Below are 11,840 nucleotides of genomic sequence, written 5' to 3'. Positions count from 1 at the left end.
GGTGGCAAATCAGCAACAGAGCCCTGGAGAGGGCTGGGTGTGACACACAAACTCTTCAGTACAGACACGGCAAAGGGGGAGTATCCCACCCCGAACAAAGCCAGCCTGGCTTTGCTATGCTCCCAGCTTTGTTTCCAGCTTGATACATCTTTGCATTACCATTACTGCTCTTTTCAGTTCAATGGAAAAATGCAACAAAGCCTCAAACACAACTGGCCAAGAGCTGTACTAAGTGCTGTAGTGGCAAGAAAAAGTTTTATTGCTTCAGAAGGCTGTAATGAGAGAACAAGCCCTCGATGGTTATGGAAGAGGCAGAGAGAAGGGACAATAAGGGGCAGGGAAAAGGGACAATAAACGCTGCTCTGCTGCAGTTGTGCTGCGGGCCAGCAGGAGGCAAAGCTCCTCCTTCAGGAACGAACGGGAACCAGCCTCTACCATTTTGTCCTTTCACTCCTCACTTCTGCTCCTGGGTCTAGCAACCAGGATCCCATTATCCCTCTGAGCTCCTGCTGAGAACTGCACTCATACTCGAGTGCAACTGCAGCCTGCCACCAAAGGGATCCCAGGGCTGTTAATGTGGAATAAAGTCACCATGTAGCACATGATGTTTGGAAATCTCTCCTGCAGCAAAAAGTGCAAGTTTCCTAGGTACAGAGCCCACAAATCTCTCTGGAGCCTCTCTGGCTGCCAGCTTTTTGGGAAACTTACCTGTTTCCCAGCTGAATACCACTCAGTGTAGTTGTTCCATCTCTGCTCACAAACAACCTCAGGTTACTGTCTGCAGACAGAAAAGGAAATCAAAAGAGAAATCAGACATCAAAATCCAGAACTGATGAGGCTGCCAGGAACTCCCCTCCCAGACACACAATCAGCACAGAAGTAGTGTGTCTCAGCAGATGCACATCCACACTTTCTGGTGGTGCTCCCACAGTCATGGAGCCCCTGGGAACCCTTTCCTTGCTCCAAAGGGGAGCCTCCACAACATGCAGCTTTGGAAGAATAGAGGCAGAGATATTAATTCAGTCATTGCTTCTTTTAAGGCAATTCCATTGATGCAAGTTCTTGGTCAGCTTATACACATCTGAACAAATTAGATGTGGGGCCTCACACTGCTTTGGTAGAGTCACTGGAGGAGAAACTCAGCCTGTTCTGCTGGGGAGAGGCAGCTGCCTTCAGTCTGGTTCTAACCCACACTGAGTGAGGTATAATTCCCCACATGATAAGAGTGCTGCCATGTGCAGCATTTTAAGGTGACTAATGGTAAATTAATGAAGCCCAGATAACAAGCTAGGCTCAGTCTAAAACTTAACAGAAAACCTCAGATAAAAAAAATCAGATTAGAGGTCAATTTCTATGCTAAAGTGGAAAATGAAACTGAAAACAAAAGCAGTTACATTATTAGCTCTAACAGCTGTGACTGCAATGGAGAAAACTCCTTCTTAAGCTTTTCAACAGACCTGATCACCAGCACATGGTAACCCATGTTTCTGTAGAGATGTGCTGCTTCCCTCCAGTTCTGCTCTCCTCTTTTGCTAAATACCCTTGGTCTGACCCTGGACAAAGGCCACTGGAGCTGTGCAGACAGCTGATGCAATTCATCTCCACTGTGCTAAGAATCAGTGTTTTTCCTCTCTCTCCCTGCATGTCCGAGCTACTATTCAATCTCTGCTTCATGTGTGGAACAACAGCAAGTGCTATCTGCAAATACATGTGCAGCTCTCAAACCCACATGGTTTATCTACCACAGAAACACCCAGCAAGCACTGGAGGCAAACAGCTGTCAAAGGAGAAGGGAGCCCATGGCAGATCAGATCTGACTGTAAACACTTGGCAGCCCTGCAAAAGGAACAACCCAGACATCCCCTCTGAGGCTTCTCCTCTCACCTTCAGTATTGCTGACATCTGTGAAGTCCTGACTCTGCATTATTTTCTCCACTATGTCATCAGCATCGATCCTGGTGTCATCCACTCGCGTTGGGTGACTCTCCATTGAATCCTTTTTCCTCCTGGCAAGAGGAAATCCAGGACAAACTTACTCAGCTTTTCAAGACACAGACTTCTGCATACTGCCCTGCTTTGCTTGCCACAGTGGCCACAGTTCCACTGCTGCCTGGAGACAGAGGAGCAGGTTCTGTCTCTCCTTCCCAGAGCAAAGCCTTTGCTGCACTGTCACTCACCGGGAGGGTCTGTCCAGCAGCAGGGGTGGTCTGGGGGGCCGAGGTGGCTTCTCCAGTTTGTGCTCCCTCTCTCCCCCCTCAGGGTACTCCACAGTCATGCTGAGCCCCCCCGAGGCGCTGCTGCTGGTGGATGTGTTGCGGCGGTGGGTCAGGTCGGACATGCTGGAGGAGCGCGAGTGCTCCGTGCTGTAACCTGCCAAAAACACAGGGGCACAGAGCTCAGCTGCTGCTGCTCCCACTCCTGGCAGCACAGGAGACAGGCAGGGAGCTCCACAGCAGCACCTCTGCCCCTGCACACAGAGGTCCAGACATCTGTGAGCTCATCGGCAGAGACTGAGCAAGAGGCTGGTATTATGAGTATTACAGAGAGAGATGGCTGCAAATCTCTCTCACAGGGGCTTGCTGCAGGAAGGAAAAGGGGAAAAGGGATGGCAGAGCTGTGTGGATCAGTGGTTACCAGAGATCTTGGACTGCTGGCTGGCATAGCTCGAGTTCCGTGAGTGCCCTGAGTGGAAAACTTCCTCCGGGCTGGACAGGTTCTGATCTGACTCCTCTGGGACACCTGCCAAGGAAAAGAGGACACTGCTTACACCACAGCCACTGATCACTGGGAGGGAAGACTGATCTTGGAATGACAGATCAAGGAAAGGGCAGTCTGCTGGCCAGAGTCCTGCTGTAAAGGCCAGCACAGGGCTTAGAAATACCCAGGGAGTAGAGAAGACCACAGTGAGCTCTGTCAAGTTTATCACTGTTTCTATCCAACACGTGAATTTACAAACATCTCTGGGGGATTGTAGCATCTAGAAGGACAAGTAGTGTCTGAAACTATCCATAGTTAAAATCATCAAGCTAAGTAAGCATCACATGGCCACTGGCAGTAAAATATTTCAACCTCTGGGTGCTTCTGTTAGCACCTTTCCCTTTCTATTACTTCTGAGAGAGCCTGCACCATTTAAATAATCTCTGAATTTGCTACAGACACTTTAGCATGAGCCCTGCTCCTTTGCCCTGCTTGTGTCTCCTGCAGGAAGCTTATCCAGAAGTGCACAAATGTAACACATTAGCCAGCTTTTTAAGAACAACACTTGCACCACGTGCTCTGTCAACTGAGGGGATGAGACTCCAGTGCTATTTTGGTGCAGCATATCTGCCTGCACATTTGGAATGTGCTGGGAAGGAAAAAAACTGATGTGAAAATGCAGTGCCCTTGAAAACAGGCTCATACAGAAGGCAAAGAACTGCATCAGCAGCTGGAACAAGGCCACTAGACCTTAAACCAACCTCTAAAACCTTCAGAGGAACTTTTCTAGAAGATAAGTCTGAGCAACAGAATAGCTGAGGGCAGAACAATGGTAAGTATCACTGAACACAGTGGAAAGCAGGGATGAGTGCAGTGCATGAATTATTAAATCCCCAGCAAAAAGAACAAATTGCTTTATCTCCACTAACAGAAATATGCACGTGGCAAATATTCAACCTTCCTCAGTTACACTTAGATGGCTTTGTTATTCCCAATATTCTGAATGAGCAATGAGGGTTGAGGATGGGTGTGGGAAAACATGAAAAAATTAAAGAGTTTCTGTGGTTGCAACTGCTGGGAAAAACCAAGGAGTGTCCAGGCAGAGCCAGGCATGGCCTGGCTGCAGGGTGGGCATTCAGACCTGAGCTGAGGATGGCAGTTCTTGGCTTGGCCTGGCGCAGGGAGCCAATGGTGGAGGAGCTGCTGCTGCTGCTGGTGGTCCCCTCGCCCTTGCAGGTCAGCTGCAGAGTGGAGTCCTGCCCTGGGATGGTGATGGACTTGGCAGTGGAAGGAGGCCTGGAATAGAAGGGAAGGAGGTTACAGACAGCCAGGCAGGGAGCAGGGATCATTCTGTCCATCCCACCCTTGTCAGCAGGGGGAAGCTGGCAGCCCTCTGACCAGCAGCTCCAATGGGATGTTGGGTTTTGTTTGCCCACATGCAAGACTGGTGTGGTCCTACCTTGGACTGCAATACAAGAAAAAACAAATTTTTGAGGTAAATTAAGGCAAAAAGGGGCCATTTATTCATTTATAGAGGACAGCAGGTTTAGAACTTGCACTGTGCTCCAGGACACATCCAGAGCTGCCCTTCACCCCCAGCATGTGTCCATGCCCAGCTGGCTCCACAAACAGGAACCAGTTTGTCCCACTGTCAAGTCCAGCTTCCTTTCTCTTACACCTTTTTGGCCAAAATGAGACCTTTTATCCCAGCAACCCTGTCCCCCTTATGAGAGCACTTTTACAACAATCAAATAACCTTTCCCTTTTTTAACTGGCTATTAAACTCCTTTTCAGTGAAACTAAAGTGTTTTTCCAGCTGTCAGAATTATTTTTCTGGTTATTCTGTGAGCCTGCAACATCCCTTTGTAAATGCTGACTGCAGGGCAGATCTGTGAGTGCCTGGAGCCCCCTCCCTTCCTCCAGAAGTGCTTTTGGGTGGAAGCCACAGCATGTGCAGCATGGCAAAGTGAATATTCCTGTTGGAGCCCTAACCTCTCTCTGCAGCCTCAAGTCTGAACTGGAACTAAAGAATCATTTTATGGTTTTTAAGTGAGGAGTGAGAAATAAAACCTTTTGTCTCCCTCAGAGCTCTGAGGGAAGATGTTACATGAGAGGGGATCTCTGCAGTATTTTGGAAGGCAGAATATTTAATGTGGGCAGCTGAATGGCTATAAAGCTTTCAGGAAACTCACAGCATGCCTTCACCAGGAAAAAAAAAAAACCTTCCTTAATCACCTTATCAGTGATTTGCATGCGCCCAGGTGCTTTGGGGACTTGGCTGCACAGGTTTTTAAGGCTTTTACAACCTTAAGCAAGCAAACTGTTCCTGCAGCAGCTGTGGGAGCAGCCCCTTGCTCTGTCAGCTCAGCTGCTCTGCCCCTTTCAACAGGCCCAGCAGGAGAAGGTTCATGGAGTGCTGCAAAAAATCAGTGCTTGGAAGTGATTTCCCAGCACAGTTTAATTCCTGCCTAACCCTCTAATGAGTGTCATTTACCAGAGGCTCCACTGATCAAGGACTATTCCACATGCAAAGTTTCTATTTTTAGATATTTGCACATCATCAACATAAAAGGGAAAAGTGGGAATGACTGCAAAAATCCTTCAAGAAAATTAGGTTTGACTTTCAGACTGAACCTGCTTACATTAAATGGATATTTATATCCTATTCTGTGTAATTTCAGGCATTCTTAGAGTGGGACTTGCTTCCATTGCAAAGGAGCAACAGGTATTTTTGTAAGACATCATTACCAGACATCCCAGCACCCTAGATTTAGAACATCTGTTACTGCTATAAAGTTATGGTTTAAGATACTAAAAACTTCTATATTACACTTTGTTCTGAAGCAGAAATTCTTCAGAATCAGATGACACTGATGTTGGGTTCAGAAGTGTCAGAAAACACTGCAGCACTGTGAAAAGCCGCTTACAAAACAAATCTACCAAAAATCATGCAGCATTTTTAACATGAATTTGAGCTAATTTATGCACTCCAAGCTAGCTCCTAAAATTAGATCTATAGGAGTTGGCTTCAAGGTAAAACTTTCTTCTCTTATTCTGCTGGGAGGCAACATGAAATATTCCTTTGGGCACATGGCAGCCCTGCTGTGCAGTCACACACCTTCAGCACACCCAGCAGGGCTGGGACTGGGATGCTGCACTGTGGTGTGAAATCAGGATATTTATTAATTCACCAACAATTCTTTAAACAGCCAAACTGCTCCCCAGCCGAACTGTACTTATCCTTTCCTATCACTATGCATTAAAAAAACCCCACATTACTGCAATTTCTCTGCTAATTAATACAAGTTGTGAGCCCTGTAGGAAAAAAAAAAAAGTTAAAGTGATTCAGCCTTGAAGTATTTTTGTTGCTGTTTCAATCTGAGATCTTTATCCCCTATGGTATGTGCTGAAGCGTGTCCACTTCCAAGACTGTTTTCTTTATTGACCTTTCTCCTCTTGGAGGTCAATGAAACCAAGCCCAGAGCCATGAGAAATTCCATCCTTCATGCAAAACATGAAGTTTGTAATCAAAATCTACTGTTTTCTAAAACCTGAGTTGCACCAGCAGGGAAAATACATTGCACAGCCATAATGAGAGCTGGGAAAGCCAGAGCAGAGAGCAAAACCAATTAACAGCACAGGCTGGCTGTGCTTTTCTGGTTGATTCAAACAGTTTTACTGTACTTCCCAATATCAAGGGCATCTTTTCTCCTCCCTTCATCAGTTTTAGTGTCTGCCCAGATGGGGTACAGGCAGGAACTCACGTTTTGAAGCAGGGGTCCCCAGAGAGCAGGGACATTCCGATGGTGACCTGGAGAGGGGACACAAGGCACATCATCAGCCATGCTGCACTGAGCTCCTCACTTCCCAGCAGCCAGGAGCTCAAGGGCTAGGTGTAAAGATCACCCAGATGTAGCTCCTTTCCCAGGGAAATCAGCTTCAGGGATTTAGCAAAGTATCTCCCTCCCTGCCCCAAACCCCTGCATCAATAACCCCAAGTGGCAGTGGCTCAGCAGAACACCAGCTGGGTCATGCTGACAGTGCCTTGTAACATTTCCCTCCCTCCTGCTCCTGGATTTTTTGTCAAGGGTCACTGCTTGGCCAAATCAATGCCAAATTATCAAAGGGCAACTCTGATAATGGGAAGCTTCCCAAGTCAGTCTAGCAGCACAAAAGCAAAATCCTGTCTCTGTACATAACAGGACGTTCTCCCAGGCCTGGCACTGTGCTGTGATCTCCCCAAAGTAGGATTTCTGCTCTGTAGGTTCTGGCTGTTGTACCTTCAGGATGGAGTTGTCCTGTCGGGTGTTCTTGGTATCATATCCTTCCAGCAAGCAGCAACGGACAGTGGATCCAGAGCCTGCAAATTCTGCCAGATTGAGATCAGCAAAGCCCAGCTGCAGCCAAGGAAACAATGGAGGGGAAGGTGAGAAAACAGACACTACTCCATAAAGGCACACACAGTGTCACACAGACCAAAGGCAGAGAGCAGAGCCAGGACACAGAGTGGTGGCTGTGAAGATTCTTGAGGATGGACAGGGTCACATTCCTAACCCCGAGCTAGATGGACACTTGGAGGCCTTCAGGAAGCCAAGCCCACGTGGAGGAAGGGTGTACAGTGGTGCTGGTGGCCAGGACAGTGTTAACCAGCCTGCAGCCATTGCATAACCAAGGACATGGAAGGCACCAGGTCAACAATGTGGAAAAAACAGAATCACACATACACAAACATAATAAGGCACTCTTTGTATCGGGCCATCCCAGAATGCAGTGGAGCATGTGAACCAGGAGATGAAAGGATATTGTTACAGGGGAAAGTGACACCATCCTGACAAAAACAACAGGCTATGGGCACGGGGAGCTGGAGGCCCAGGGCCATGAGGCACTCACTGCCTGTGCCTCACCCCTCAGAGGCAGCTGCTGGGCTGGGCAGCTCCTCCTCAACCCTGCTCAGGTTTAACCAGCAAGGGGTTGGTTTGGCACGCAGAAGGAAGAGAAGTATTTGGAGAGATTTAGTTGTGAGCTCTCTAAACCTTCTCTAACAAACAGGGAAGGTGACAAAGCTGGAGATCACACGCATTTTTTAAAAGGGCACCGATCCCTCCAGAGTAAATACCCACACAATGAAGAGCACCTTTGTTTTCCTGCCCTAATCCCTGGTGCATTAACACAGTGTTTCAAAGAAAAAGTTACAGCTTGTTTTATGCAGAGCTCTAGGAACAGAAGGCAGTTGTGTCCCATCTCATCTGATCAGCAGGACATGCTGTACTCTGTATGTGGCCAAAGCATCCAGGCGTGGAGCATCTGCGTCACAGCAGGGCAGGGCAGCTCCCAGGGGAGCAGGGAGCACAGGTGGAGCAGCAGCAGGTCCCTCTGGGCTCTGCACACATCCCTCCTGCCCTGCTGCTGACAGCTGGATGACAACTGAACAGAGAGCCCCAGCAGTAGCACCATGCTATGGAATTGTGGTGCTGAGGAAGCTGATGGAGAGTCCCAGCATGAAACAGTCACTGCCAGAGGAACCCTGGCTCCCACTGCTCCAAGTCAAGAATCACAGTCTGATCAAGATGTATGATTGAGAAGGAAACAGCAGCAAGATTAATGTAGCTGCTTCCATCATCCCATTTTCAAAAAGGAACTTCTGATGGCAAATGACAAAAAAAAAAAAAGGTGGGATAGAGAGGGAACCTTTTATCAGCAAAAAAAGAAGGAAAAAACCCATTTCTCCCTCTCTTCTCACTTCTTAAGAATTCCTTTAATGCACGTGTTTCTTCAGCCCTTGCTGCAGAAATTTCTCTGTCTCTTCTAGCCAAGGGCTATGCTGTTTGCTAATTATTCACCAATAAGGAAAAAAGTTTTTCTCTCTTAGAGATACAGGACAGAGGAAAGCCACAGAGGGAGCTGCAATCCATCACTGTGACAAAGACACAGCACCACCACACCAGGATAACAGCATGGCACAGGGGTGGCCCAGACCCAGATCCCTCTTCCTCCACCACAGCACTAAATTCTGAGATGAGACCAACACTGGAGCAGAGTGTGGGAGAACCCTCCAGCAGCTCACATGATGTGCTGAGGTCAGAAACTCTTTCAGGAAGCAGACTCCCAGTATATAGAGGAAAGATCCCTTAACAAAAGGATGTTTTCAGATATAACTTCCAGAATAGTTTCCTCAGTTTTCCAGCCAGCTGATGGTGTTTCTCCCAGCTCAGGGAAAGAGTTTCTGCTTTATCAGTCCTTCCTGTCGCCTTCCGCCCTGTCACCCCTGACACTGAGGTGACATTCACGTCAAACCCCAAGGTGGGCAAGGCACTGGAAACTGCTGGGAGCACAAACAGCCCCAACACCCTCAGTCCCTGCTCATGGGGATGAGGAATGCCAAGTGCAGAGGGCATTCACAAGTTTCATCTTCCTCTACATCTGCTGCTGTGACTGAAGGAGTTCTCAGCTGAATTTGGAGAGTTTAAAAAGGTGGGGACTCGTGATGTAAAATAAGAAAATAGCTGCATGGACACGCACCACAGACTTCTGCTAGAAACATCAGGAAGCCCAAACCAGTTCTGTCATGAGAACCTGCACAGAACAAGCCTGGTTCACTGGGCAAGACTGCAATCTGGTGTGACATCTCTCATTTCTGAGCTGCTTCAGGTCATCTTCTCAGAGAACACATCTGTCTTTTTCATGAAGACCAAGCAAGATACCAGCCCAAGAGACAACAAGTACTTGAGATTAGGTCTCCAGTTCTGGGCTGGAGGAAGTCAGTCTCTGTTAAATGCCACTAAACACAACTCAAAACTGAGCAAAAAGGAAGTAGGTTAGAACATGACCTGAATAAGGTCTCCAGGTTAACTCCACCACAGAAATGTGCCTTCAGGCTTCCTTTAATTCTGCCTTCCCAAGCCCTGCAGAAAGCTTGAGGATGGACATTGCAGGAGGCAAAGGCTGATGCATTTGCTATGTCCCTTCCTCCCCAGCTATGCTGCTCTCCCTGGACATGCAGCCCTGCAGGGTGAATAACCTGCCCACAGTGTGAATTTAGTGAGACTGATGGCCCTAGAGACCATGTCCTAATTACAACAAAAAAGGAACAAAGCCACACTGCCTTCTCCCACCCAGCACAGCAGAACACAGGAGTTAGTGCAGTGGACCTTTCACAGCCAGTTGCCTCCATGGCCCCAAAGGATTTTGATGAGAAGGGATTCTTACATGGCTGTGTGTGACCATCTGTTTGTTAGAAGCCAGCAGCAGTGACTCATTTTCAAGCAAACATCATTTTGGGCACTGTGTGAGCTCAGCTTCTAAGCCAATATTGTCTCTTGATCCAGCACAAGGAGGAGAAGGGGGTGGCCCATTGTCTGTCCCACAGCACAGGCAAGAAAATGTGAGGAAGAGAAACCAAGACTAAGATCCCTGCTGATCCACTTGGCTTTTGCCTTGGTGTCTCCTGTGCTCTGGCAGGCAGTGATTTCTGCTGGGGGCTCCTGCCTGCTCTCCTGAGGCACTGAGGTGCCTGCCCCAGCTGCCTGCTGTGCTCTGCAGAACAGAATTGGAGCCTGTTGCTTTATTAGAGACATGCTGCCAGAAGCCAGAGAGTTCACATCTGACTCAGAACTTCCCCAAAGTTTGAGGACATGCAGATCATGTCTCCAACCCCCACCTCAAATCCATATCCAGTGCAATCTGGATCCTGTCCCAGTTTTTTGGGAAATCTCTAAACTCAGACTCAAACTAAGAACTAATGAACATCTCTCCAGACTGGTCTACTCAGCAGCCACTGGTTTCTAATGGGTGTAAGGCACTAGCAGGAGACAAGACCATCTTCACTCTGTTGTATTTGCCCTTGCTATGCTCTTACCTTTGAGTAGGTTTTTCCGCCCTTCAGCTCCTATATTGGGAAACAAAACAAAACAGGAAAAGCAGCTATTATATGTGCTGGGGCAACAGGGGGAAAGTCATTACTCAGTCCTGGAATCTGCTCTCAGGATTCACAAGCCTCTCTCTCAAGGGTTACCACCACCTTGGTTGCTTCCCATATCCCCCATCAAGGACTTTTCTTGGAGAGAGAGAGAGAGGCTCTATTCCAGCATATCCTGTCCCAAACCACCTTTCCTTCCCACCACAGCCCACACAATTTTTCTTGCTGCCAAAGAGTAGCCAGTGAGCAGCTGCCAGCACAGCACTGGTGTGGTGGAAGCTGGCAGCAGCAAAGCTGGGGGCTCACCTTGCGCACAGACACTCGGCACACACAGGGGTCCAGGAGCCCCGTGGCAGGGTTGGCGCTCATCTTACACACAAAGGTGAATTTCTTCTTCCAGCGGACACAGTTCTCCTGAACTTCCTCTCTGTGAGAATGAGAAGGAAAAAAAAAAAAAATCAAATAAATGTATAAAGCCAAATCAAGACAAGCTGCTAAATATCTTTTTCTTAATGACTGGAATCCTAGCCCATGAAGATGCTCTGCAGCAGCTTGGTTCACCTGGAACTGAACCACACGAAGGTGTTAAGTTAGCATCAAGCTTTTCACTAGTCAATACAGGTAAAATCCACCCAGGTTACAGAAATACAATCATCTCATCAACAGAATTTGCCTTTAAAACTCTCCCAAGCTCTGACATTTCCTGCTCAGCCGGTTTAGCTCATTCTCTGTCCAGCCTGCACGGAGCAAATCTCCACACCTGAACTGGGCTGAAGGTTCACAAGCTTATCTCCCCCCAGCATGTCTGTCTGTACAGCCTCTGCACAGCAAAGTGCTCTGTGTCCTGGATGGCCTGTCCTTCCCTGCTCCTCAGGCTGGCACTCAGCCAGTGAGGATGGCCAGCTTGAAGGAGGACACAAACACATGTGGAAATGCTCCTGGGGCAAGCAACAGGGTCACACCAAGCAAACATTGCTCAAACCCTGCAGGGGCTCAGCCAGGGGAGAGGTGGTTTTGCTTGCACAGCTCCTGAGCAGACCATCCTGACCTCCAGGCTGAGTGGAGAACACATGGATCTGGCATGGCCTGAGCCTGCAGGAGGAAGAGAAGAAACCTTCCTGAGTGCAGGAATCACTTCAGCTACAGCTCTGCCTTCCACACAGCCCTCAGGGGAAGCTGGGTGTTACAATTCCAAGGAAGGTGATTCAAAGGAACCTGGAAACAAGGT

The 11,840-nt window shown here is 48.2% G+C and overlaps 1 protein-coding gene across 3 annotated transcripts in view; it reads right to left on the bottom strand.

Moving 5' to 3' along the window:
* EEIG1 (estrogen-induced osteoclastogenesis regulator 1) overlaps window positions 1-11,840 on the bottom strand; it is a 36,733-nt gene that overhangs the window by 5,276 nt on the left and 19,617 nt on the right. For all 3 annotated transcript variants that reach the window (XM_058038235.1, XM_058038237.1, XM_058038236.1), the window contains exons 3-11: window positions 10,919-11,039; window positions 10,553-10,582; window positions 6,978-7,094; window positions 6,462-6,508; window positions 3,839-3,993; window positions 2,635-2,739; window positions 2,178-2,370; window positions 1,885-2,006; window positions 709-778 (exon numbers count right to left, since the gene is read on the bottom strand). In XM_058038235.1, coding sequence (XP_057894218.1) covers window positions 709-778; window positions 1,885-2,006; window positions 2,178-2,370; window positions 2,635-2,739; window positions 3,839-3,993; window positions 6,462-6,508; window positions 6,978-7,094; window positions 10,553-10,582; window positions 10,919-11,039 — 960 coding nt within the window. The remainder of the gene's footprint in view (window positions 1-708; window positions 779-1,884; window positions 2,007-2,177; window positions 2,371-2,634; window positions 2,740-3,838; window positions 3,994-6,461; window positions 6,509-6,977; window positions 7,095-10,552; window positions 10,583-10,918; window positions 11,040-11,840) is intronic.

Source organism: Melospiza georgiana, chromosome 20 (genome assembly GCF_028018845.1).
Source record: "Melospiza georgiana isolate bMelGeo1 chromosome 20, bMelGeo1.pri, whole genome shotgun sequence".
Classification (NCBI taxonomy): Eukaryota; Metazoa; Chordata; class Aves; order Passeriformes; family Passerellidae; genus Melospiza; species Melospiza georgiana.
This window is presented reverse-complemented; position numbering and strand designations above follow the sequence as displayed.